The 26,503-nt window shown below is 46.2% G+C and overlaps 7 protein-coding genes and 2 non-coding genes across 9 annotated transcripts; 4 read left to right on the top strand and 5 right to left on the bottom strand.

Annotated features, from left to right (window-relative positions):
• Positions 1-372: 372 nt before the first annotated feature.
• On the top strand, positions 373-2,155 carry BX661DRAFT_177326 (WD40-repeat-containing domain protein). The gene is given in 5 exon segments (XM_051534603.1): positions 373-576; positions 609-736; positions 749-1,276; positions 1,324-1,994; positions 2,024-2,155. The coding sequence occupies 5 exon segments, from the start codon at positions 485-487 to the stop codon at positions 2,048-2,050; spliced, it is 1,446 nt and encodes a 481-aa protein (XP_051394057.1). The 5' UTR covers positions 373-484; the 3' UTR covers positions 2,051-2,155.
• A 132-nt stretch (positions 2,156-2,287) lies between these two features.
• BX661DRAFT_177325 (uncharacterized protein) lies at positions 2,288-3,225 on the top strand (the record flags this gene model as incomplete). Its single annotated transcript, XM_051534602.1, has 4 exons — positions 2,288-2,710; positions 2,731-2,989; positions 3,031-3,096; positions 3,215-3,225. Coding segments are annotated over 4 exons (759 nt in total), but the record flags the coding sequence as incomplete, so codon positions are not given.
• On the bottom strand, positions 3,189-4,433 carry BX661DRAFT_222499 (uncharacterized protein; the record flags this gene model as incomplete). The annotated part of the gene is made up of 4 exons (XM_051538857.1): positions 3,189-3,646; positions 4,129-4,229; positions 4,264-4,386; positions 4,419-4,433. 4 exons carry the CDS (start codon positions 4,431-4,433, stop codon positions 3,322-3,324), a joined length of 564 nt encoding a protein of 187 aa, XP_051394055.1. The 3' UTR covers positions 3,189-3,321.
• A 621-nt stretch (positions 4,434-5,054) lies between these two features.
• On the bottom strand, positions 5,055-6,717 carry BX661DRAFT_177317 (Ribokinase-like protein). Its single transcript, XM_051534601.1, has 6 exons — positions 6,567-6,717; positions 6,350-6,442; positions 6,201-6,329; positions 5,942-6,133; positions 5,538-5,889; positions 5,055-5,490 (listed from the first exon to the last, which is right to left on the bottom strand). The coding sequence occupies exons 2-6, from the start codon at positions 6,413-6,415 to the stop codon at positions 5,351-5,353; spliced, it is 879 nt and encodes a 292-aa protein (XP_051394054.1). The 5' UTR covers positions 6,416-6,442; positions 6,567-6,717; the 3' UTR covers positions 5,055-5,350.
• A 1,535-nt stretch (positions 6,718-8,252) lies between these two features.
• BX661DRAFT_177315 (uncharacterized protein) lies at positions 8,253-10,742 on the bottom strand. The gene is given in 4 exon segments (XM_051534600.1): positions 8,253-10,058; positions 10,072-10,331; positions 10,440-10,512; positions 10,527-10,742. The coding sequence occupies 4 exon segments, from the start codon at positions 10,624-10,626 to the stop codon at positions 8,371-8,373; spliced, it is 2,121 nt and encodes a 706-aa protein (XP_051394053.1). The 5' UTR covers positions 10,627-10,742; the 3' UTR covers positions 8,253-8,370.
• A 4,475-nt stretch (positions 10,743-15,217) lies between these two features.
• BX661DRAFT_222496 (uncharacterized protein) lies at positions 15,218-19,574 on the top strand (the record flags this gene model as incomplete). The annotated part of the gene is made up of 3 exons (XM_051538856.1): positions 15,218-15,415; positions 15,516-15,839; positions 15,888-19,574. 3 exons carry the CDS (start codon positions 15,218-15,220, stop codon positions 19,572-19,574), a joined length of 4,209 nt encoding a protein of 1,402 aa, XP_051394052.1.
• Positions 19,575-19,726: 152 nt separating this feature from the next.
• Positions 19,727-21,126, bottom strand: BX661DRAFT_177305 (uncharacterized protein). The gene is given in 2 exon segments (XM_051534599.1): positions 19,727-20,887; positions 20,902-21,126. 2 exon segments carry the CDS (start codon positions 20,951-20,953, stop codon positions 19,788-19,790), a joined length of 1,152 nt encoding a protein of 383 aa, XP_051394051.1. The 5' UTR covers positions 20,954-21,126; the 3' UTR covers positions 19,727-19,787.
• Positions 21,127-25,201: 4,075 nt separating this feature from the next.
• On the top strand, positions 25,202-25,273 carry BX661DRAFT_t22. Its single transcript has one exon. It is a non-coding gene; the product is annotated as a tRNA-Glu (tRNA).
• Positions 25,274-25,780: 507 nt separating this feature from the next.
• BX661DRAFT_t12 lies at positions 25,781-25,885 on the bottom strand. The gene has a single exon. It is a non-coding gene; the product is annotated as a tRNA-Tyr (tRNA).
• Between the last annotated feature and the right edge of the window lie 618 nt (positions 25,886-26,503).

The raw sequence follows: 26,503 nt of genomic DNA, 5'->3' as shown, positions 1-26,503 counted from the left end.
TAAGCGGATCGACAGCGCGGGCTTAGGAGCTGCCGCCCTGAAAACCGCCGTGCTGAGCGTGCAGCCTTGCAGCGCTCTACGAAGGGCAAGCATTTTAATAAAATTGAAAAAGAATATAAATTGACGAGAAAGAGAGATTCTGCGAGAAATTGGAACAAAAAAAAAGAAAAGAGTAGGAAATAATAAATTACCACCACGATATATACTGACTGGGACTCTTTTTCTTTATCTGGTTTTGATTGTTTTTTGATTCAAGAGTTGGCAGATCAAGTGCGAATCAAACCAGTCACGCGCTTCCTGCCCCTAATAAAGCCCAGCACGCCAAAACCAAACGCAGCCAGCGCCGAAATCCACTTTGTCTCATGCGCAGCACGCACACCCTTCAGCCAACTTGCACTCAAGAAGAAACTCTCATTCCAACTTTTATATTTAAAATTTTTTTATCCAGGGGCATTTCCTAATAGTTTTTTTTGACCACCAAGCCATGAGCAACGCCCAGTCAGAACAAGAAACCATAGCCTATGCCAAACGCAAGCGCCAGGAAGAGCGCGACCATCAGCCCGCCGCCAACGCTCAGTCCGGCGCCCAAATGCTGCAACAAGGCCTAGACCCACGCACACAGTTTTCCCAGACCATCAACCTCGATCTGATCAAGAAACCCTCGACCACACGCAAGAAAAAGACCTAACATCCGATACCCTAGAGACTCGGCGCCGTGCCATGGCCGAGTTTGACCGTAAACGCATAGCACGCAATATTGCCGTGCCCACTTCTGACTCTGCTGTTCGCGCGGATCTGCGCAAGCATGGAGAGCCCATATGCCTGTTTGGCGAGGATGCTGCTGATCGGCGTAATCGCCTAAGATACGTGCTCTCGAAGATTACCGACAGGAAAGAAATGCAGCAGCAAATGGACGTGGACGAGGACGACGATTCGGCCGGCGATAGTGAGGAGGACGGTGAGTTTTACACGGAAGGGTCAGAGGAACTGAAGGCTGCGAGAATGGAGGTTGCCGTGAAGTCGTTGGACCGGGCGCGCGACCGGCTGGAACGCCAAAGGGCGCAGGCTGCGGAGGATCTGGCGGTAGTTAAGCAGCGGCGTCTGGCACTGATCCAGAGGCTATCGACGTTTGCGCTTTGCGGGTCGCAGGTGGGCGATGCGCGGCCGGTCAGCCGCGCAATTTTTGCCCACGACGCCCACCACCTGCTAACGGCATCCTGGTCGGGCAGCATTAAGCTATGGGATGTGCCGGGATGTCAGGTCCAGCGCACTTATCGTGGGCACACTGACCGCGTATCAGGGCTATCTGCGCGGCCGCAGCAGGGCGGTGGCACGCTGGGTTTGCTAGCGGGTGCGCTGATGGGCTTGTGCTGTTGTGGGACGTGGAGAGGGAGCTGCCGGTTGGCAGGCTGGAGGGACACCAGGGCCGGGTGGTGCATGTGGACCACCATGCGGATGGCAGACTGCTGGGCAGCGCTAGCTACGATGGGTCCTGGCGGCTGTGGGATCTGGAGACCCAGAAGGAGCTGCTGCTGCAGGAAGGCCATGCGCGAGAGGTCTTTGCCCTACGGTTTCAGCCAGACACCGCTGCGCTGGTGGCAACTGCTGGCTTGGACGGCATTGGCCGTGTCTGGGACCTGCGCTCCGGCCGCTCGATCATGGTGCTGGAAGGCCATGCGCGCGAAATCTACGGCCTAGACTGGTCCCCCAATGCCTTCCAGGTGGCCACCGGCGCCGCCGACAACACTGTGCGGATCCATGATTTGCGCAAAATGGCTTGTGTTTATCAGATTCCCGCGCACAAATCAATGGTCACGGATTTGCGCTTTTCCCACTCCATTGCTGGTGCTGAAGGTGGCCACTTTTTGGTGTCGGCTTCGAACGATGGTTTGGTTAACGTATGGAGTACGGGCGATTGGAAACTGCAAAAGTCCCTGCCTGGACATGTTGGCAAAGTGCTGGGCGTCGATGTTGCCCCGGATAGTAGCTGCATTGTGTCGCTGGCTATGACCGCACCTTCAAGCTGTGGGGCCCCGATGATTTTCTGTGAGATTTAATTTTTTTTGATAATCCAACCCTAATCCACGCAGCGCCTTGTTTTTTGTTTTTTTTTGTTTTGTGCGTGTGTAAAACAACTTGAAAAATGTATTCGACACATTTTTTATCATCTCTCTTTTATTCTTGAATCTATTTTCGTTTAAAGAAACGAGAATTTCATTTCATTCACCTTTTATTTTCCATTTTCTTACAATGAGCGTTTCTCTTCGGCTTCTGGGCCGCTCCCCAGCGCTCACCCCCCGCACGCCCCACTGGCCTTCGCCACTCAAGCAGCACCCTGACACGCGCACGCGAAACCGTCAAGTTCCCCTGGGTCTGGCCCTCAGACTCCTCCAACATCCCACGACACTCCAACCTCAAATCCAAAACCCGCTTGCCAATCCTTGGACCCATATTAAACTGGTACACAGACATCTCCGGCAAAGCCATGGTAGCTTCAATCTTCGATAATGCGTATATCGAGACTGTTCGTGAGAAAATGGTCCCGCTCGTGCTCCCCAAGGCTGCCAAAGCGGTGGCCGAGGGCGATATGCAGGCGTTGGATCGAGTGATGACCAGGCATTTGGCGGCAATGTATAAGCATGCGCTGGCCGGGGTTAAGGCCCAGGGAATGGAGATTCAGATGGAGGTGGGCGAAGTGGGCGAACCCAAGGTGCTTGGGAGAATGGTAAGCTGGGCCCTCCGGCAGCCTTCGATCCGGCTGTACCGCTTTCGGTGCGGATGAATAAATACGCGTACAAGTATTTTGAGCACATGCGGATTGCGGTCTTGAAGCTGACGCCCGAGGAGATGGAGGACCGTGGCGTGGTGGAGGGGTTGGTTAGGCGCACGATGGATGAGTGGATCTCTATTGAGCTGTGGTTTTCGGTTCCTGTGGAGGCCAAGGTCGAGCTGGTGAAGGGCCGCAAGGTGATGGATTGCGACCAGGGCAGTATGGATATTCCGCTGACGCTGACTACCCCGAGCTATGAGGATTTGCGAATTTGGCAAAGGCATTTAACCACAGCGAGGATGCAGGTGATTTGGAACCGTTCGCTGGTCCGTCTCGGATCTCTTCAATATCGTTGATATGAACGAGTTGCGCCAGATCCAAAAGGCCAGCAACCTTGTCGAAAGGCATGAACATGTGTATTGATTAAATAAATAAATGAAATAGAGATTAGGTAAAGTACAATAAAAATTAGAAAAAGAAAAGAGAGGATGTGGTGGTGGTGGGGGTGGATGGTTATTTTAAATAGAATACCGGATTGTTTTTTTGCCGAGTTACCAAATGGCATACCGAATTGCCGGCAACATGAAACCCAGCAAAATACACGTCAGCACAAACTTTGCAAACTCCAGCCATGACCAGTCGGCGACGTCAATCCCGGGCAGCACTTGGTAGAACCGCTTAGCCAAAGCAACCGCCATTGTGGTATCCGTGTTTTCGCCCAATGGCTGGTACGAAGCCCCCGCGTACTCCTGCTTCTGCGCATACGGATCATAGTGGGATACCGAAACCAGCGGTGTGCCGTGCGGAGACGACCCCTGCGACGATATTGATGACCGGCGTCGGCCCAATGTGCAGTGGATCAGGTCCTCCATTATTCTCGACGGGTCCAATTTGCGCCACTAAATAATGAATGAGGATGGTCAAAATAAAATTAATTTTATTAGTATTATTCACAATACACACAAAATAAAAATATAGCTGCTTGTACACGCATTAATTAAAAGTAATGCAAGGCATGCGCATTCCGCTTTTCTTTTTTCCTTCTTTCCAATGTATAATAAAATAGATTATTATTTTTTCGTTCATTTTTGCAGTTGTCAATGAATGCACACGTGAGAGGCTTTTCTTTTATCTTTTTTTTGCAAATACCCACGCGGCAGCTGAATGCCCAAAGAAAAGAAACAAAAAAGCACAGAGCATGTAGGTATAGAATAAAAAACAGGAAAATCTGAATACAGAAAAAGTCACAAGGAAAATACAAAGACAAAGATCTTCACAAGAAAAAAAGAAAACCAACCGCACTATTCCAACAAAAACCCCCCCCAACTCTCCCAAAAAACATGACAAAATGTTCTTACCTTTGCTGAATCAAGACCTCTGCTTCGTCCATTTCCAGAGCAACGGTCTGAATAAGAAATCTATCCGAATCCGTAATCGGACTGGTGCTCTTAACTATAACCTCCACGTTTCTCCCTTGTTGTCAAGGAGCAAACCACCGGTTTGACTAGGAATTTCTGTGGTGAATTGGTCTTGAACTTGAACCCCACTGCTTGGTTCTGCAGGCTGGTTAGCCGAAGACGGCTGGTGTATCCTGAGCGCGACTCTGTGAACTGGAACTCGGAGGGAGAAATCCGAATAAGGGGAGGACTGCCGTGTTTATCATGCTTACAAAAAAGAATGAACGAACGAACGAACGAACGAACGAATGAACGAATGAATGAATGAATGAAAGGAAAGGAAAGGAAAGGAAAAACTGTGTAGGGTTTCGGAAGAAAATAAAGGAGGGTTTTTTTCAAAATATATATAAAAGAAAAGAAAAGAAAATGGTGTGCGAGAAAAAAATGCTAGTAGAACTAAACAGTAATTTGAAAAGAGAAAAAGGGCGAAGGGAAATAAAAAATGGATGCAAGGGGAACGCACTTTCGGAAGAAAAATAGAAATAAAGACTGCGGTCATTTTTCTTTTTTACTTTTACACATGGATCGCGCGCCCTTCCTATTTCTCAGTTTTTTTATTCACAACGAATCATCAAACTCTGTGGGAGCAAGCTACAAAAAAATAACAAAAGTAAAACGGGACCAGCTGACACAGCATTGTTTATTATTAACCTTCCACTATAAATCCTTTTAATCTGCACATGTGTACTTTGGGTTGGACCGAAAGATTTCTGTAGCAAAAGTTACAAAAAGCTTGTGGGTTGAGCTGAAATAAAGATAAAAATCCATGTTTTGCAGCTTAAGAATAATAAACCGCTTTTTGCCAAACTGCAACGTGGAGCCCCCAGTGGCCACGAGCCACTCCTCCATTTTTTCCACTGGTCTGCCAAGATTGAGATGTCCTTTTCCCCCTCCCATTTTTTATTTAAAAATGGCTTCATGGCCAGTGAAAACCTCCACGTTGTTGCAGTTCACAATATCCAATGCATATATTGCAGGCCTTCGCCTTCCTTTTTCTTGGCTACCTGAGCCACCTTCATGCTCGCATGAATGTCCCTAATATCTCATAAATGTGTTTGACGTCACACAACGCAATAAATCCTTGGCAATGTATCCATTTAATTAACAAATCATCAGTCTAGATCTAGATCTTCTCAATGGCCGCAGTAAAGTCACCCGAAGCAACAAACTTGAGCTCGCCCGTGGGGTAGTTCGGGCCGATCTGGCGCACGACCTCGCCGCCCAGCCAGTGACCAGCCTCAACACACGCGTCCAGAGCTGTCCCTGGATATGCTGGGCCAAGAATGCCGCGACGAACGCATCGCCAGCACCGTTCGAGTCGCCGATCTCCTCCTTAGCCACCGGCGTAACATCGTAGACACGGACCTCGTCAGAGTCGCTTGAAGCAACGATGGTGTGCTCGCTGCCCTGAGTGAACACAACCAACCGGGGCTTGCTGCCCTCCTTGGGCTGATCGGCGATCTTCTTAGCAATAGCCTTGATATCCGTGGTTCCCAGGCCAAAGGCCTCCGAGAGAGAAGCAGCCTCGGTTTCGTTTCCAAACAGAATATCAATATAGGGCAGGGTCTTCTCCACAAGTCCCTTGTAGAAAGTAGGCACGAAGGGTGCCGAAATATTCATCGTAAAGGTCTTGTTGTTCTCCAGCGCATGCTTAGCCACGGCCTCAATGGTATCGGGTGAAACCGTGAAGAAGAATCCCGTGATGTAGTAGTACCGGCCTTCTCAATGATCGCCCAGTTCTCAGGCTCTGCGTGTGCGCAAACTGGAACGTCTCGGCCGCCGACAAATTGGCAACCATTGAGCGGTTGGCGCCGGTGATCAAAAGCGCGCAGGTTCCCGTGGGCTTCTCCGAGTTAACCATGTAGTTGGTGCGCAGACCGGCCTTGCTGGCTGCGCCCTGCAGCCGCTTGGCGTTTCATCGTCGCCGACAGCTCCGATGAAAACGGCGGAGTCTGCGGGAGGAGCAGCTGTACGCCGCGCAGAGTGTTCTGCCCAGCACCACCCGGGAGGAACTTTGCATCGTATGAGTCAATCAGAGTCTGGAACAGAGGGACGTGCTCGGCGGACGCAAGAATGGCATCGTTGGCCTTGAGATTGTATTGCTCGAGAAGGTTATCGCCACAACAGCTGAGATATCAAGGAGAGGGTTGCAGAAACCAACAAGAGCGCCGTTCAGATCCTGAGACATGGTTAGATAAATGAGGTTTGCGCTGTTCTATGAATTTGTTAACAAGAAAAATAAAAAAAATTATTTGAGGAATTTAGCCATTTTATACTTTGACAAGAAAAATAAATTCAGTGAAAATTTCGGGATGCGCGAGATTCTGCCAGCTTAGTACCTTTAGGAATGTATAAAGGTATAAAAAGAGCAAGAGAAGAGAAGAGAAGAACAAAAAAGATACTGATGTCGGGGTGCGCGTTGGGACTAAATGTGAATGAATGTTGGGGAGTGGGAATAGGAGTGGGAGCGGGAGCAGGAGCAGGAGGAGGGGGTGATGATGGGTAGTAGTTACTAACAAATAAATTTTAGTAGCGTATTTTGTGATTGAAGAAAGGATTGGCACCATCAAAAGTGCAAAGGTCGAGATCTGCATGTGAATTTGATAAGGGTTTTTTGGGACGAATCCGGGATCAAACACACGCCTGCTGCTGTGAAATTTAACTTTGTTGCGATGTTTCAAAGGCCTTATAATATTTATGTCTAAAGCTGATTTCACACGACAATGCCTGTACCAAACTCAAACTCAAAACTGGAAGAAAACCCTTTTTATCAAAGAAAAACAGACTGGAGTCGAAGAATTGGCAATTTATTCTTCAATCTTAATATTTTTTATTATATTGACAATGTTCCAGGGCAAAGTCTGAAAATGCATAAAGAGCGATTGTTGAATAAAATAAATTTAAATATAAGTAACTTGGCACTGTTTTTACACTATTTCACTCAAGGGGTATAATGCCTTTGAATATTATTCAAAATTCAAACCATCTTTACTATGCAGCATACTTTGTTTTCCCATACAAAATATGAAAGGCGCGTATTATTTGACATTATAACAGCGGTCTTGTAAAAATATCACTATTTTTCGACATGATAACAAGACAAATTATTTTGTATTTTATGTCCAAATATTGTTTTGCAATATTAAATAGTCAACATCAATATTGTCAAAGTAATTTAAACTATTCATTTTAATGGCTTTATAAGTATATATTTATTCTATTAATATCAAAATGTACATGTTGTCGATAAAAAATAAAAGCTATTAAATGGGGATATTAAACTGACAAAATCAATGGAGTTTTTTACGACCACTTCATGCCAATAAAGCCCGACTGTCTGCGGTTGACAACAACAATGTTGCCATCAGAATTGGCCTGGGGTGCAGCGGCAGGCGCTGGGTCGGCAACGGGAGCGGCAAGGGCAATGGTGGCAAAGAGAGTGAAGACGAGGGCGGAAATGGTGAACTTCATTGTAGTTGGTAATTTGTGGATGGCGAGGGTGAAATACGAAATGTTGTGTTTTGGTTGGGCTTGGTTAAATTAATTGATATGGCTGTGGATAATGTTTTAAAGTCAAAATAACAGGGAACGTTGTTCTTTTTATATCCTGTGTCGATGCCAACAAAACTCTTACAAATATGCAAAGGTTCTGGTGGCTCAAATTAAAAAATTCAATTATATTGTATTTCCCTTTATATTTTCATAATGTCTGCATGTAAACTATTATCTCGCGTACCTGCCCAAAGGGAAACTCGTGGCGATGGGCAGATTGCATGCTCTGATTATGCATTCTGTATTGTGTATTGTTTGAATTTTAAGGGTGCGAACCTCATTTATTTGCATTGTACAATGATATGCGAACGAAACTTTTCAATAGTCCATTTTCAAAGATCTTGCATTAAATGTTTTCGAGTGGACTTATAATCACCTGATTAACATTTTACAATTGGGCAACAGCTAAATTGGCATGAAACACAATAAAACAATGAACGATTCATTAAATTTACAATGGCCAATTGTGTATATTGACTAATTTCATTTTATTTAGTAACGAATGTTTCAATCCCATGGTAACAGGCTGATCACAAACAAGATATATATAAACTATAATTGTGCGCAATTATAATTGTGATCAAGAGTCAGTTACTTCTCAAGCTCGACATAGTTGGCCGGGAACAGGCCGTACTCGCTCTTGGAGTTGTAACCCTCCCACCACTCATCGGATGGGAACTCGATATGCGTGATTTGCTCGCCCTCTTTGAACGTGAGCTCGCCATCCTCGGCCGCGTCGTAGTCGTATACAGCAGTGGCGTAGTGCTCGCCGAGGTCTTTCTGCTTCTGTGCAGCTGGTGGCGGTGGTGGAGGAGGAGGCGCAGGCCCGCCGCGAGGAGGCAAAACAGGAGCGGAAGGTGCAGCAGGAGGTGCAGGCGGTGCGGCTGGAGGGGCGTTGCGCGGAGGGAGCATGGGAGCAGCCATCGGCGGAGCAGCTGGTGGTCCGCGAGGAGGCAGAAGAGGTACCATTGGGGGAGCGGCCATTGGGGCCATTGGCGGGGGAGTTGGTGCCATTGGTGGGGCAGCAAAAGACATTGGCAATGGCGGTGCTGGAGGAGCCATTGGCGGTGGAGCGGGTGCCATTGGCGGGGGAGCGGGTGCCATTGGCGGGGGAGCGGGTGCCATTGGCGGGGGAGCGGGTGCGGCCGGAGTCTTGTGAGGCAAACCAGGTGCGCTCATCGGCTGCACATTCACATTGTCGTCCTCAATTAACTCGACAAAGTTTGCCGGGAACACGCCCTGCCTCAAACCATCCTCTGTCTCTGCAGCCCACCATCCCGGGTCCAGCTGATCGACATTATAAAGGATTTCGCCCTCCTTGAACGGCAGCTCATCCTCAGCCTCTGCCTCGTAGTCGTACACCGCCCGGGCTCTCTGGCCGCGAGAAGACTTCTGCTGCTGCTGTTCCTGCTTCTTGCGGTGGTCCTCTTCCTCCAGCTGCTTGCAGCGGTTCTCTTCTTCTTTTTGCTGCTGTTGGCGCTTCCGTTGCTCATCCTGCTGCTGCTGACGTTTACGCTCTTCCTCTTGCTGCTGTTGCTGACGTTTACGCTCTTCCTCTTGTTGTTGTTGCTGACGTCTGAGCTGATCATCATCCTGGTTTTGTTTCCATGAATGAGTCGGTGGTGCCGCTTGCTGCTGCTGATACTGTTTCTCGGAAGTTTGCGACCCACTGCGGGCCCTTCTCACAGCATCCAGTTCTGCCCTTCTCTCATCCGCAACACTCGAGGAAACGCCCGACGATGACGCACCCAAGCTAGAATTCAACAAACGGCGGCTGCGCAGCATCTCCAACTCGTTCTTTGTCTGGTCCGCCTGCGAAAACAGCGACGAAGGCTCATTTGATGCAAGAGAGCTGAAGCGGGAAGGCGTGGATGGCCGTGACCCACCGTGACTTCCGGTCGGAGAGGGACCGCGAGAGCCTCGCCGAAGTGCTTCCAACTCAGCGTGCCGCTCGCTCTGTTGGGACTTGTAGGAGGGGGGCGGGGACAACCTCGAACGCGTGGGCTCTACGATTGGGGATGCCGGCGGCGAGGGACGCGGAGACCGGTGGGTGGAGGCAGTGTTCGGGCTGCGGGCACCAAAGAATGAGGAGACCGGGCGCCCAGAGTATGCCCCACTGCCACTGCCGCCACCAAACAGCGGCTTAGTGCCTCCAAGCGACGACGCGGCTGTGGCAGGCTTTGGAAGTACATTGGGCTTAGAAGCCGAGGAAGCTGCAAATGGTGGCTTGTACGGGGTTGCTGGTACTTGTAGCGCTGGAGCCGGAGTCGAAGCTGGAACTGGATCCGCTACAGGAGCATTCCATGCGGGCCTTGGACACAGCCGGCGCGCCATAAGTAGCGCCCTTCTTGAACGCTGCGGCGCCAGCACCAAATGCGGGCTTCGCCGAATCACAGGCGCGCAACCTTGGGCTTGTATGATACGAGTATTGGGCACCTGAGCTCCTGCCCACCTTATCCATAATCTCCTTGGCATCCACGTCCTCCTCGGACCGAGCATTAATGGTGACGTGCGAGCCGCTAAGCATGCCTTGCACCTGACCCACTTGTGAACTCACCATTCCTTTGCGGAAGACAGGGACTCCTTGTCCGCACCACGAAATAAAGACAAACTTGGGAGCTGGTGTTAGGGTCTAGGACACGGACAAAGGCGAACTGGACCTTGCCGGCATCAATTCATCGCTGAGATCTTCTAGACCGCCTGAGCCCTGGGATTCAACGTTAAGCGCGGTGCCTCCCCGGTCAAACCAAAGATGGCCCACGATGTTGACGGGTCGTTGTTGAGAATACGCTGGTGTGCGGATGTTATTTCGCTGGCGTGAGCGGAAAGATCCACGCTGTTGGACATGGTCTTAATAGAAAATGAATAATAAATAGACGGTGCTTGCTTTTTAGCGTTGATTTTGTGCTGATGTATTGCAGAATAATAAATGTGAAATTTGAATGAAGCAAAGGAAAAAGACAGATGAACTCCAATTCTGTAAAGTGGAAAAATTAATGCGCGGAAGTATGCAATACGGTTTTTTTCCGCCCTAATCCCCAGGTTCTTGGCGCAAAGTGCATTTAGGCTCAGGTTCCCGCGCGCAAATGCATTGACAAAACTCACGTGCACGTACCCAACCAATAACAGAAATGCTGATGTTTACTATTTTCCCCGCATTTGTTATTTTTGGGCAAGTCGCAACACTATAAGAAATAATGAGCTACAATATACTTCTAAACACTGTGGGGAAGAATGTCGGGTTGAAGCTAGTGGCGATAGACCACCATGGTTGACGATATTAATCAGTTAGCTGTTTTTTTGAAGAAGAAGCAGGAGCAGATGGATTCTTGCGCACATGCTTGGTCTTGGCTTTGGCTTGAGCAAAGTCTCGGGTGTCGCTGTAGACCCGGGTTCAGTCGATTCTGAAGATGTCTTTTTGCGTGAAAAACGGAGAGACCGCTCACCTTTAAGCAGGGCATTAAGAATGATGCGAAGGTTCAACACCATAGCCATGTCGCGATTCCACTTCTGGCTGCCTAATAGCACTTTTTCCCCATCCTTGAGCTTGGTTCCGGCGGCCCTGAAGGCTTGCAGGCAGCCTTCCATTGTTCACTGAAGCAAGCCATGGCATAAAATTTGGCGGGGGTTTTTACTGCCGGAATTGTATTCATGCCTGCTGACCATTCTGCTGCTGCTTCTGCTGTTACGCGACCAACTCATCGCGCATCCTCTGTCTGATTTTGCACTCGATTTTGCCCCGCAACCAGCCGCTCACCTGACAATGTGCTTGAGATTATCAGCAGCTGGATATTGACGTACTGCTCCCATTTTGCTCAGCCAGCTCATCCTGCACCTGCTGCCTAATTTTCTGTCAATGTTGTCCTCAGACCAGCCCTTTTCCTCCCCTATCCACCGGATTATATCAGAAGACTGCGCGAATAGGCATCCACTGGTTGCAACTCTGCTATCCACTTTCTGTAAAAGATGCGGCGTCGGCAGCAGTTGTGGTTGCAACAGAAACAGTGGTGGCTGCTGCTGTGACAGACACAGTGGCTAAAGTAGTTGCAGCTGCGACAAAATCAGATGATGCTGCTGCTGCTGCCATTGCGACGTGGTACTTGTGTTGGGATTCTTCAGACAAGGATCATCAATTTTGTGGAATTTCTCCATCCTGCTCTCGCACGTCGGGCAAAACATTGAAGTACAATACTCGTCATCAAATAAACGTATTAGCATTTCCCACAGCCCCTTGCAACTAATTAGCTCATGGTGACGGGTTGTGCCTGGGGTCCAATTACCAAAATAAGGGCCATATCTGGTCCAAATTTTTGCGCAAAGTTTTTGCAAATTCGACGTCAGCGCGCTTTCTGTTAAAAAGAAAAGATAGCAGAGCTTGCGGTGCAAGGGGTTGTTTAGCTGCTGCCATCATACTTTCGACTTTTGCGAGGGTATGCATGTTGTGATAATGTTTTCCCAAAACAAAATATCCCTTTCAGCACTCTAGGAGGTACTCACATACAATTTGCAATCAAGTTTTATGGAGCCAGGGTGGTTGAGCGCGCGCTCGACATCCTCAACAGACATATACCGACCATTTTTCGCTTTGGCAAGCTTTGCGGGGTCAAGCTGGAATACATTTTTTGCATTTGTGTGGATCTGTCGGAACGTGCGTTCACGTCGTTTATTAGCCTCTGAATTCTTGGTATAGCAGAATATAACTCTCTCTCTCACTTTTTGTAGCTGCTTTTATATCCTAGACAATATCACATCTCTGCAACCTGGATCACAAAAAAATAGTTTACCGACAATACCATTAATGATATGTTTTGGCAAAGTATCAATGTATTCGGGAGAAGCTTTCTTACTGCGGGGTATGTGGTGCCAACACACATTTCAAGCCACTATCTTCCTTTTCAAGAATCAAGATCACCATCATGGCCACTATACACATTTCTGTTATTGCTGGCTGACATCAAGGAATACCATGATGTTTACAGCGCTGCCCACAGCGCTGCCCCTTTTTCAGTTAAGTAAGGAATTTTTAAGACTTGAATATATTGATTTAGACCCACATTTTTATAGAGCACGACAGGGTACACCATTTGCAAGTTTGCCGCTATTGCTGTTGATGTTGCTGGTACTGGTGCTGTTGCTGTCCATATTGTAATTGTAAATTATTGTTATTATCATCGTCGTCTGTGTTGGTCAAAAATGCCGCAAACATTATTATTAAAGTTATTTATGTGCCGCAAAGCACATACTTGATGCCACAGAAAATCAAATATACATGGCATAGTAAGCATAAGGTCTTTGATAATGCCGCAGATTAAATATTAAATACCGCAAAATAATACACGATGCCGCAAAATAAAAATAAAATAATTCTCTACATTTTATAATTTTATAATTTTACTCATCCAATGGACTCAAATGGTAGTGTGTTTTCGAGTGTTTCTCAACACATCAACACGGTTGAAAAATACTTCCCCGCATTTTCAAAAATCTGGACTTTGGCTATAAATGTCTGGAAATTCTAAAAAAAACACATTTTCACTAGTGTATATAAGTCAACTGCTAAAAAGTTAAGAAAAAATGTAATTCAAATATTTTTTCTTGCTTATTATATTTAATAAATATTTTATTACTTTGCTTAATGAGTAATTTTTATTTTACATTCGATTTATGAATTTAAACATTTTAATAAACATTTCTAACAAATGCTAATGGTCATATTATAAACAATTACGCGTGTATAATATTTGCTATTATACAATAAAATTATTCTAAAAAATTGGTTTGTGCACTATTTCATCAAATAACCTCAATTTTTTACTGACATGTGTTGTGTAAGAGGGGGTAGGGAGCACTACTGTAATAGTGTTAGAAAATGGGTGTGAAATTATAAAGGTTTTTATTACTAGTGTTTCTAAAGTGTTATTATCGCCAGCCTCGCCTTATATATATCCTTGTCTTTGTGGCCTCACTGGCAGTTGTGTGCTCCGTTTGCGAGAACTGGTTTTATGAAAGTAACCTGGGTCCCTGATATGGCATAATTGGCATGTCTGTATTCTTGCGCCTAGCACATCCATTTCGGGACAGGCAGTATGTCCGGACGTCAATTGTGGCGCCTAATTTGATCCCCTGTGATTTGGCTTATATCAGATCCATCTGTGAACTGACGAGAGTCTGTCTCATGATTTTCGCCCTCAGCGTCTACCTCATATCCTTGGCTGCATAACATATGTATTACAAGTGGTAATTACAGACAAAATATGTTCATTTCTCCACAAGGAGAACAAAGGACGGAGTCATCCATCTGTCCCTCTTATTCGTTCTCCTACGTGGTAAACACAAAAACAAATAACATTGATTCTTTGCTGTTAATACTTAGAACAGCTAAGTTTTGACCATGTATTGTATTTTTATCAAACTCTGGCTGTAATATATGCCAGAAATTGTTTGATCTATCAGCATGCAGAAACTTGTTTCATGATTTTTGATCTCAACATCCACTTCCATATCCTTGGCTGCGCAACAACAATTTTACTATGTTTACTAAATATATTTTATTGAGACTACAAATAACGTTAAAAGCTCGCTTCATGAAATCGCAGCGTGCGTACAATATCAAAAAAATGAGATTATATCCGTCAGTATGTCACGTGATGTATTTTAATTTTGCCATCACAATTTTTTTTTTTGATGACCAGCAACCAACCAAAATACAAAGATGGCTGAAGCATAAAATAAATGCGTTTCTTTCTCTTTTTCTTTTCAGATAATGCATTTTAATTGACCACCAACACGCACAATTTCAGGCAAGTAAATTTGCACATATATATTTGAATTTTTATACCAGTCTGTTCTTTATTTGGCTTGTATTTATCTTATAATTAGTAGGCAAGTTGACAAGCGAGCAATATGACAAGCGGGCGTACTGGGTGGCGGGCTACCTGGCTGGCTGGCACCGGTTGGAAATCTTTTATTTTATTTTATTTTTCCAATAAATAAGCGTACCATTTTTTCAAAGCCAAATTCTGAAAAACGAAAATGCAAAAATAGTGCAGCAGGTTGCTGCAGCTTACAGGAGGCAATAGGGCATGACCCAAATAATTGCCGCCCTCAATGATCAACATTAGATATTATTTAGCGAGTTAAAATTAAGTGTTGGATTTTAGCCACACTTTTATAATAGCGTGCATACTCTGCTTCAATGGTTGGTATGGGAGAATTCACCAAAGCTTTTTTCAACAAGGTGAAGTGACAGTTGACTGCTATTTTTTGTGGTTGAATTCAATTTAGCAACAGTTTCTTTTTTTCTGCTATTGTCAATTTTGGAAAAATATCTAGTATAATATCTGCCAATATAATAACAACAGCGACAAAGACAGCAGCAGCAACAGCAATAACTGACTGGGCCTATTATATATTTTAAGAAAGCGACATTTACAAAAGTATGCCGCTGCTTGAAGTGCGTCGTGCGATTTACACGTACAAGGCATCGGACAGCGACGAATTATCGTTGAACGAAGGAGATGTGCTATACATTCTCAACTCCGACGACCCCGACTGGCTGCAGGCCAAGCGGAAACCAAGCGATTCCGACAATGGGCCGGAGCAGAAAGGAGTGGTACCAGCCAACCACACCGAATTGGTAAGCATTCGACAATTGCATACTACCTTATTCGTGTGAAAACAACACGCATATACTTAGCGCAAAATTACTAATAAAAGCCCCCGCTCTGCTTGTTTAGATTGAGCCCGTGGCCCAGGCGAGGGCCCTTTACGACTACGAGGCAGCGCAGGACGAGGAGACGACGCTCGAGGAGGATGAGCTTGTGCAGATTATTGAGCAGGACGACCCCGACTGGTACATGGCGCGGACGAAGGGTGGGTATGGTTTTATTCCTAAGGCATATGTGGAGCTTGTGGCTGAATCTGATGATATGCGCGGCCATTCGCCTGACCCAGAGCCAGCTGCCCTGGCGATTGCTGCTCCCATTGCCACAAGGCAACCCCTCCCTCTGCCGCCGCCACCCCCGCCAATGCCACAGCAGCAGCAGCAGCCAGCAGCGACAGTAGCACCCCCTCCCCCGCCTCCCCCACCACCACTCCCCCCTACGCAGCCATTCCAGGCGCCCACACCAATCCCTCCGCCTCCTCCATTTCAGACACAAGCACCCAGAAATAGCAACACCAACACCAACAGCAGCACGGTCTCGCACTTTAGCGTGACAGAGGGCAAGAAGAAGAAGGGCACAAAAGTGATGCTTAGCGTTAGCAATCCGACACTGACAATATCCAGCTCGAACGATATGGTCCCCCCCAAGCGCCACGCAACAATGCACATCTCGAAATGTGCTGCCAAGAAGGCCGTTTTGGGAGTGGAAATCGGCGGATATGAGCCCGCTGCCTATGACTTCACCTGCGCGTCCGCAACTGAGGCCGAGCGCATCGCTGACGCCATCAACGCTGCCCGCCGGGGGATATTTGTTGGAGACTCTGTGGCGTCCCCGTCCGACGAGGCTCCACCTCTGCCTCCCAAGGACACCACCGTGGCCCCAAAGGCTCAGCAGCAGTCTATGCCCTCCCTGTCGCATGCTGAGGACGCGCAGGAGCATGCGCTGGTGCTGTATGAGTTTGCCAGCGACGATCCTGAGGAGCTGACTGTGGACGAGGGCGCGCGTGTCCTGGTGCTGGACAGGTCGGACCCCGAGTGGTGGCAGGTACAAGTGGCTCCGCCGCATGGCCGTGCGGGTCTTGTCCCTGCCGCATACCTCGAGCTGCAGTCGGCCGAAACGGAATCTAGGGCGTCCTCTTTCCGCGAGCGGAACGACGCGCCGCAGTTGCCGACACTCCCCGAGCGCACCGACACCGTTCGTCTCGCCGCCTCGCAGGCACATATGGCGGCGCCCAGGACGCCCGAGCCGTTGAGCATTGTCATCGACTGCAACGCGCAGTCCACGGTCAGCCGCACGAAGACGGCAGATTCGGACAACATGCCGCTGCAGATGCTCCAGAACCGCCAGCATATTAACCCGCCGATGCCCAGCCTGTCCTCGGAGCCCGGCCCCGACCCGAACAAGGTGCGCACGTGGACGGACGGCTCGGGCGCTTACACTGTGGATGCGCAGTTTTTGGACCTGGACGCTAGCGGCAACGTGCATCTGCACAAGACCAACGGCAAGACCATAGTTGTGCCCATGGCCAAGTTCTCACCGGCCGACCGCACATATGTAGACGATCTCCTTGGCAAGGCTCCGCAAATGCCGACCAAGTCGCTCACTGCGCGGCAGCGCCAACAGGAGAGTGCGCGCAAGGACCCCGCTGGAAAGCGGATGGTTAATTACGATTGGGATTGGTTTGACTTTTTCACGCTCAAGGCCGGAATCAGCGCTGATAACGCACTCAAGTATGCGACGTCGTTTGTGGCTGAACGCCTGGACGACCAGTCCATTGCAGAGATTAAGTCGGATACGTTGCGGTCACTAGGTGTGAAGCCCGCCGACATTATGCGCATGGACCGCGCCTTCCGCATTCATCGGGGCCTGCCCGTCTCTGCCATCGACCCCATGTCCGACGAGGCCGCCCTGGCCAATGCCGCCGCATCTCCGGCGCCGGCTGCATCCCTGGTGCCTGTATTCCAGCAACAGCCGTACCGGCACCAGGTGCCGCAGAAGGAGGAGATTGCGCGCAGCCCCGCTTCCCGCGCACTATCGCCACCGGGGTCGCAGCAGTTGGCATCGCGGCGTGTAACTAGCAACCCTTGGGGCATCGACTCTGAGCTTGACCGGCGTTTTGACCGCAAGCGCCAAATTGAGAACGACGAAGCTCTTGCGCGCAAACTCCAGGAAGAGGAGAAGCAGCGCACCAGCGCGCCTGGCGGTGGTCGTAAGCCATCCAATCCCCAACGGCCGCAGCAGCACGATCCCTTTACCAACCTTAATGCGTCTGGTCGCTCGACCGTTGATCAGCGGAATGCTACACCCAGGCAGGCGCTGAACCTAGGTTCTGGCACTCGCAAGCTCAACAAGAGCCAGACATCTGTTGTAGACCCCGCTCAGCTGCGCTCCGCACAACACCGCTTGGCCAGTCCGCCCCCTGCCCTGCAGTCTGCTGCCATTTCAAAGGCGACGACAACCACGGCTTTTGACGAGGCTTTTGGATCCACAATTTCTCCGCAGCCGCAGCCAGAGCAGCATATTCCACCAAGGGCCCGCCCCACTGCCCGCCAGCAGCAACAACAGCCTGCTACCATAAATATGCCCTTACAGGCTCAGGCACCGAGCCTGGCTTCTGCACTCTCCAATCTCGACGAATTAACGACCAACCGGATGGCCGCTGCCACAGCTAGCGGAAACACAGCGCAGATCAACCGACTTGAACAAATGGCTGCAGCCAAAGCCCAAGAACTGGCAGCTCAGGAAGCCCACATTCGGCAACAACAGGAGGAGATTCGCAAGCAAGCCATGTTCCTCCAACAACAGCAACACCAGTTGCTCCAGTTGCAGCAGACACAAAAGGTCGAATCTCAGTTGAAGCAGCTAAAAGAGGAAAAAGACAAGTTGGAGCAACAGAGAAAGGCCGAGGAGATGAAGATGCAGGTGGAGCAGTTGAAGTCGCAGCAGGAGCATTTGCTGAAGATGCAGCAGATGGCATCGCAAGCCAAAGAGAATGCCCAGGTGCAGCAGCAACAACAACAGCAATTGCAGCAGCAACAGCAACAGCAGCTTCAGTTGGCAGCGGCGGCTAGGATGTTGACTCCTGTAAGCGCTGTGACGCCAGTTCAGCAGCAGCAAATTCAGCAGCAGCCGTTGCAGCAGCAGACTGTGTCGTTGGCGAGTAGACTGCCACCGCCGCTGGTGCCATCCAAGATGAACAGGCCTATGACCTCACCGTCCAATCACACACTGTTCAGCAACCAGCAGCAAATTCAGCAGCAACAACAACTGCAGCAGCAACAACTTCAACAGCAGCAGCAGGCGCTTATGCAGCGCCAGCAGTTTGGTGGCATAAACCCAACCTCCCCAGCCGGCATGTTCTCAGCTTCACAGGTGATTACCAACATGCCTGCCGCCAGCTCCTCGACCACCGGATTGGTTGCGCCCACGGGCCTGGGCAATATCTTCACCAACCAAACCGGCGCAGGCTCTACACCCAACCTCGGGACCTTTAATAAACCACCCATGCTGGGCGCCAACTCGCTTTCTGGATACGCCAATACCGCGGCCACCCACAGCGTGAGCAGCTTTGGCACCAACATGCAAAGTGGAGGTGCTGGCAACCAGACTTCTCATTTTTTGCAACAGCGGATGCTTCAGGCACCTGGTGCTGGCACTGGTACATTGACCATGGGGACGCAGATGAACCAGCAGCCTGGCCAGGTCGGATCGAAATACGATCTTTTCAAAACCATCAATCCGAATGCTCCCGGCGTATTCAACTCCAATACATTGCAGCAGCCAGTTGGGCTTCAGAATTCGCAGTTTTTGTCTTCGTCTTTGCTGACAACCACTGGTATGGCTCCGTATAATCCGCAGCAGCAGCAACAGCAAGGCGGAATTGGCGGTGGTGTCTCGCGGTCTGTTGGTCCCACTGGGATATTTGCCATGGCCAACCCTACGCTTGGTCAGAATCAGCAGCAGCAGCAGCCCCAGCAGCAGCATATATTTGCAAACCAAATGTTTAATTCGCAAATTCAACAGCCCCAGCAGCAACTACCTCAGCAACAGCAGCAGCAACCTCAGCAACAGCAAAATATGTTTAACGCAAACCAGGCTGCGGGGTTCGGCAACCAGATGCAATGGCATTAGAATATTTATTTTTTCCTTATTTTTCATAATTTTCATAATTTTTTAGTATAATGTATCGCAAATATTATTTTCTCTCACTTTCAAAAACAAATTTACAAAAACTAGCAAACAAATAATAAAATAATTTACTTTCCAATTGTGTTGAAATATTTGTTTTCAGGTGCTAATTATTGGTACAAGTGCAATTAAGATAAGTAAAAGATGTTTGTTGGATTAGGATGTATACTTGAAATTATCTCTGTCGCTGTAGACGCTGCTTGGCTCTGAAAAGGTAATTGAGAAGTCAGACATTGACTCGGCCTCCTCCAGCTTGCCAAACCTTGCCCTAGTTCTCCGCTTGGCGCCGCGTGTCCGCTCTACCAGCCTTTTCCTGTACACGTCCAATGACGGGTTCATTGTGTAGACCAAAAAGTTGAGCATACCTTGTGTCGACGGCATCAAATTGCTCATGACGTAGAGCCAGAACGGCGTAGCTGACAAGAGATTGCATAAAAGCGTAAAGGACAGTGTAATAATTGGAATGATCGGATAGCAAGTCACGCGAAGCGTAACCGACCGAATGTACCTCTTCCTTTCGTCCGAAATTTGCTGCATGGTGTCCGAGTCTGAATCCAAGTCCAGCAGATCGAGCTTCTCCGGCGTACGGTACCTGTTTATAGACGACTCGGTGGCCTTCCAAGCGCGTGACATCTTAATATACGTCAAAAGTGCAATGACAAAAAGGAAAGCAACTCCGCCAAAAATCCACATCCACTGAACTAACCAAATGTTGCGCTTGCCCACTGACTCCTCTTCTCTGAAATAGAAGAGTTGGGCCACAGGAATCCATTTGATATTCTTGAACACGTACATGTACGGGTGAGTAATTAAAAACCCGCAGAAAATGCTTGTGACCTCATAGTATGGCCGAATGGCCTCGGCCCAGTGGTTTTTGTTTGTGAGCACTGTCAAAAGCAGCTGAATTCCCATGCAGCTCGAGAGAAACACAAAGGAAACATTGGACCCGGCCATGATCCATACAATTGCCCTTAGGTGCGTTTCAGATAGCCCGCTCATGTAGTCATTGTTAAATACAAAGACTTGGCATATGGAGAATGATAGGTCGCACAGGGCTATGCAAGTGGAAATTCGCAATGAGGGCCGGTTGAGGAGACTGCGGTTTACAAACGCTACTATGATGGTACTCAGTATGACTATGATAGAGCATACCATTGAGCTGATGTTTATGCCGTTGCACACTACTGCCCATTGCCCGAGCACGCCATGGAGGTCTTCAGCAGTAGCCGTGGTAATGTCGGGCGCCGTAACATTTTCTTGCCTGGAAAACGGTGGGCCGTTTGGACGGTGTTGGCAAACCGATGGACGGCAAGAAACTCCATTGACGGGATACTAATATGTAAAATATTTGAATATAAATGTGTAGCAAGTGAAATATAAAATTGGACTGTTGATTAAAAATAGGTAGAAAATTTAGACTAAATAATGTGTGAAAGTAGGTGGGTTTTCTTTTGACAGTTCTTGTTTGGCAAGGCCAAGCAAAAAACGGTTGGAGATAATGTCGTTATTTATGAGAATTGATTAACAGCATTTGGCGTTCTCTGATAGCGCACATTTTATTGGGAAATATAGAGCAAGGTTGCTATACTGACAAAATATGCAACCAAAGCCTGTAAGGCTCGGCGCACGATAAACGCAAAACTGCGCATGTTTCTCTGCCTGACAGCAACGGATGATCAGGGCGACAAAAGCAGCTCCTTGCTAAAAGACCGCGGCGCACCAACTTAAAAACAAGCAAATCGGGAATGTCACCTTTGTGGTTGTTTTGTGCATAAATTGATACTCCATCAGCAGCGACATAGTTGAATTGCCTCAATGGAAGACATGTCCTTATCGGGATGGTTTTAAAATAAAGGTGCAAAAAAGATGTGAATGTACTTTTTTATTCTAGTCGAATTGGGAGCAATGCACATTAGTCATGCTTATTTCATGCAAAAGAAAAAGACAAAGAGGGGACAAAGAGTACTGTCCTCGTGAGATTGCATGCACCCCAATGAAAGTGGAGTAAATGTACAAACATCGATCAACAAAGTAAAAATTGAAATATAAAATCCGGGCGTTCATGTCAAGCAGACAAAGCTGCAGACGCATGGCAAACAAGCGTGCAGGCTTTGGCCGTTTTTTGGCTGTTTGTTATGTGCATGTCTATGTTTTGAGGTAATTAAACAAAGCTCAAGTGACCAGTATGCACAGTGTTGATTAAAAGTTTGTCTTTATTTTTTGAATGCATGGATAAAATGAACACAAATCAGTATGGTTTTCGCGTGTGGCAGCAAGATGTGGGGGGATGCAAAACTATGCTGCATTATGCAGGTGTGTATATTGTAGACATGTAGCGGCCTACATTTTGCGCTTTAATATATAAAACCAAAGTTATAAGCTTTTGTTTCTTGAAATTTTCAATAAAATGTGACTGTGACTGGTATGCATTGGCAAGGGTGGCAGAAAATAAAAATAAATACAAAAGCAACGTTAATCACGACGAACGACATACCATTATCCGAATACGCACTAAATGTTGGGAAATATTCACTTGCATGCCAATGATAAATAGACCGGAACGTGTATTCCATGTAGACCGTTTGCTAGATATTGTCTCCAATTTATTTATGCACATTTTATTGTTTAACACTTATCGACATTTAAATTACGCATGTGCGTTTGAAAACAGAATATGTTGCCGCGATAAGTAGCTGCATTTTGTGAAAAGTACCAGCAAAACAAATTGAATTGAAATGCATATCAATATCACCATTGTTTTTTAGCCGAGTATGCTAATTTGTAAATACTGGCAATAAAAAGATGTAAGAGTTGGTTTAACAAAAATACATTACAAAATACCAGCTGCTTAATTTATATGCATTGCTATTTTGATATATTAATGTCGTAATGACATAGTTTTGCTGTACTAGCCACGCCTGAGCTTTACTTTGGCGAGCTTACTACCACAACATTCGTATAATTTTTATTTATTTTGTAATTTCAGTCTTACTATGTCATCAAGCAAAGTACCCAGTTATAATTTTTATTATTATTTGCATGTTGTGATTTGCGGGGAGCACAAGTTGTCTAGTCTTAAAAGTATGTTTGGGTTTTGTTATAGTTTTTATTATCAAGGGAATCAAAAGTAGAACTAGAGCTGGTCTGTCTTATATATATGTATCTCGTTGCTTCTGTTGTGCACTTCGCCAGTTGTGCACTCCGTTGGCGAGAACTGGTTCTTCTGCGAGCAAACCCGTATCTTGGCAATCAATGTTGTGGTATTCGTATATGTGCGCATACATGCATATACATTATCAAATGGTGATGGCATATCAGGGTGCAATATTATATCCTCTGATTTGACCCTACATGGTACTTCTATGCCCTGTCAATCGGAATGTTGGTGGAAACTCGTTTCACAACTCCAACCTCGTCACCCACTTCCATATCATCAGTCTGCTCAACACCACCAGTGCAAAACAAAGTGTTTGCAATTTAAAAAGCAAGCTCACTTGATAACAAATTTTGCAGCCTCAAAATTAACGATTCAAATTCAAAATACATTTTTATTATAAATAGGCGTCTCATTTATTCACATGACTACGCAAGCAATAACATTTAAAAGTAGGGTGTTAAGAAAAAACCAACATATCAAATGGAAAATAGTATCACCTAAACCTATACATTTATGCCAGCAGTTATAAGAACACAAAGCCCAAGCAGGGTTTATCTTTAATAAAGACCGTCTATGCATCCTCTTTTTATTTTAAACACGCCATTAATTGTATACTTCTTAACATGAATAGAATCAATGGCAAGCATTTTATTTACAGTTATACCATACTTTTGGCTTGTGTAACCAACGTAAAAGTGTGCCCAGTTTAAATACAGGATGTCATGAATTTGGAAAAGACGGCGATTAAACACATACGCCAGGCCAGAGATAAAATTAACGAGGCCGCATCGCACGCATCATTTTTTGAGGGAGACGCCGCCAACATCATATAGAGCACCCGCAATACAGCACTTCAAAGTTTGGACAAGGCTGAAAGGGTTGTAAATGACGCGTACAACGTGTTTGCGGGTATCAATAATTAGATTCAATATTTAACAATATTTCTAGATTTGCCGTGATTGTTTAATTTATATTATTCAGCTACTTTAACTTGATTTGTCAGTGCAACAGTATCAACAAAAATGCCTGATTTCTGTTTTATTTTCAGCAATTCAAACACATTCAAAAAGAGTTGGTCATGCACATGCGTATGCACATGCACATACGATATTATTGATTTCCACAATAAAGGTTGTTTTGTTTGTTTACATTTTTGCGCAAAAAAACCATGTAAGTGACTCACTAAAAGCTAATATTAACTTATTGCAACAAGTGTTTTTTAATATATATAAACATACTTATTTCTCTATAATATATTTTCCAACTTCATCGTTCAAAAGTATATTTACCTATTTTGGCCAATAAACTATTCCTCAGTTGTTTTCAATCGCATCTTGTCAATAATTAAACACAAAAATGAAGTTTTCGTTTGTTGCCGCTATTCTTGCGTTGCCGCCTCAGCTATTGCTGCCCCTGCTGCTATGCCCGAAGCAAACCCTTCGCACCAGTTGAATGTCCGCGCCAGCATTAAATACAACATTGCTGCCATCAGGCAAGCCATTAGCTACGATAACAGTGCGGCCAGTAGTCTCAAGGTTGCCATTTCCAAGACCAACAAAGCGTACTCAAATCTTAGCTCTTCTTCAGGCTCAGCCATTACTGCTGCCAGAAATGCCCACATAAAAGCCATTCAGGCGCAAAAGGCTGCACTGGCCGCCACTAATGCCGTTGCAATGCACTCAAAAAACTTATTTGATCGAGTGGCAGAAATATCTGATGTTGATAACTTTAATATCCGTTTAATAACAGCAGATTAGCTTGACGCACTTGGCTATCCTTGCAATATTTTTTAATTTGTTAGTGTCAAATAAAAACTTTCTGTGCAACTCCATATTTAATTGGTTTTGAATTTGAACACATTGGTAATCCAGGCATGATCATCACATGTTATAACTATTGCCTTGTGCAAAAAAATAATCTGGGCGATAAACTTTATAATAAATTTTATTTTTTAGAGTTATTTAGAAGTTTTGCTTGGCAATGTGCCAAATGGCAGTGATAACTTGCTGACATTAGCAAAGAAGTATAAAAGAATGTTGCTACGTTTGTTAAAAAATCCTGTAGTTGACTTTAGAGTGTTTTATAAATTTGCGCCAATGACGGGAGTGGTTAAGCCAAAACTAGCTTTAGCGATTAACATATTTTGCTCAATTTAATATTTGGAAGTGGAGACAAACTAAGGCAATACACCTCTGCCCATGCAAAAAAGTAACTAAAACACAATAAAAATTTGAAAAGACATTTACATCTATGCATTTAATTGCAATACATATAATGATTGTCTACATATTTTTTAATATAAATATTTCTAAAACTTCGTAAAAAAGTAAGTATTTAAAAGTCTAAGCCACACTTTATTATGTTTTTAATAAAACAGTTAGCAAGTCAAATTAACCTTGACAAATTCGATTAATCCGCAATGGTCTAGTGGCTAGGATCCGACGCTCTCACCGTCGTGGCCGGGGTTCAATTCCCCGTTGCGGAACATACTTTTTGCCACTATTTCTAAAGCGGCAAGGCTTTTGTTTTTTGGCGCTCTTTCTTTTTTACTCTGCATCTGGTCAATCTCGAGCAAGCAGGTTCGGCAACTTTAAATTTTATGTTTGGTTTTTTTGCTGCTGCACAGCTCACACAAATAAATTTTCATGTGTAATGTCAACTACGCAAAGCACCACAGCAACTCGCTGCGTGTTGAAATTTTGTCAAAAGCTTCTGTGATGTGCAGTATTAGCACTATCAAATACAAAAAGCGGTGAACACTTGTGTGTTATGAAAAGATCAAGAGACCCTTTTTCATTTGAACAAATCGCAAAATGAAAGCGGTTTGGCTGTATTCAAAGCACAGCCATAGCTAATTGTCAAATGCTTGTAAAAAATAAAGGCGCTCAGCACAATCAAGATTTTTATACCAAATAAAAATGTAGAAGCAGCGCGAGCGTCATAATCACAACGCTGCCCCCAAATCATCAGCAAAAAAGAATACCCCAAAAAGTCCGAAAACCCGGATTTGAACCAGGGACCTAGAGATAACAACTTAATACAAGCTAGGCTTGTAACGCAACTACAGTCTCCCGCTCTACCGCTGAGCTATTTTCGGTATTTCTCTGAAATAGGAATATCCAGTCAGTACATATCATTGCAATACATTTTTTGGGGATAGGAATGTCTTGTTTTGGTTATAGTTTTTGATTACGAATATTTTGGCTGGCAAGTAAAGAAACATATTGCACATACAAAAATACGGCTGTGAGCCACATGTTTAAAATTAAGCAAATAATAGCTGGGGGTATCTTGATCTGTTGGTTGTTTGTAGTGTAAAAACGTTATTTTCTAGAAATGGTATCGCTCTGTTTAATATATATTTTATTTGCCTTCAAAAATTGCCAAAACATTTTTTATAAAAAAACTGAGAAAACACTGATATTTGGCACTAAAAATATTTGAGCGTTTTTTGTGCTCTCGCTCATCGACAATAATTATTTGCTGCAGCGTTTGTATTTTCTTTGCAGCCGTGTTGATTATTCAAAAAAAACAGCGCGGCTTTGGAGCATTTAGCGCCAGAAACCAGTGCCGCACCCGCCGCACCCGCCCCAGCCACCGCAACCGCCGCATCCACCAACACTACCCCAGCCACCAACGCCGACGCCAACCCAACGCCAGGACCAACACCGCCCCAGCCGCCCCAGCCGCCCCAGCCACCAATTCCGCCACATCC

This window comes from Kickxella alabastrina (assembly GCF_025024165.1).
Source record: "Kickxella alabastrina strain RSA 675 chromosome Unknown BX661scaffold_3, whole genome shotgun sequence".
Taxonomy (NCBI): Eukaryota; Fungi; Kickxellomycota; class Kickxellomycetes; order Kickxellales; family Kickxellaceae; genus Kickxella; species Kickxella alabastrina.
This window is presented reverse-complemented; position numbering and strand designations above follow the sequence as displayed.

Coding starts and splice junctions, on each gene's coding strand:
- BX661DRAFT_177326 (XM_051534603.1), top strand. CDS start 485: ATGAGCAACGCCCAGTCAGAACAAGAAACCATAGCCTATGCCAAACGC. Junction 1,277..1,323: donor TCAGGTCCAGCGCACTTATC/GTGGGCACACTG, acceptor CGGCCGCAGCAG/GGCGGTGGCACGCTGGGTTT. Junction 1,995..2,023: donor CCCCGGATAGTAGCTGCATT/GTGTCGCTGGCT, acceptor CGCACCTTCAAG/CTGTGGGGCCCCGATGATTT.
- BX661DRAFT_177317 (XM_051534601.1), bottom strand. CDS start 6,415: ATGTCTCAGGATCTGAACGGCGCTCTTGTTGGTTTCTGCAACCCTCTC. Junction 6,134..6,200: donor GGCAGAACACTCTGCGCGGC/GTACAGCTGCTC, acceptor TGAAACGCCAAG/CGGCTGCAGGGCGCAGCCAG. Junction 5,491..5,537: donor GGAGATCGGCGACTCGAACG/GTGCTGGCGATG, acceptor CAGCATATCCAG/GGACAGCTCTGGACGCGTGT.
- BX661DRAFT_177315 (XM_051534600.1), bottom strand. CDS start 10,626: ATGTCCAACAGCGTGGATCTTTCCGCTCACGCCAGCGAAATAACATCC. Junction 10,332..10,439: donor GATGAATTGATGCCGGCAAG/GTCCAGTTCGCC, acceptor AGGAATGGTGAG/TTCACAAGTGGGTCAGGTGC.
- BX661DRAFT_177305 (XM_051534599.1), bottom strand. CDS start 20,953: ATGGAGTTTCTTGCCGTCCATCGGTTTGCCAACACCGTCCAAACGGCC.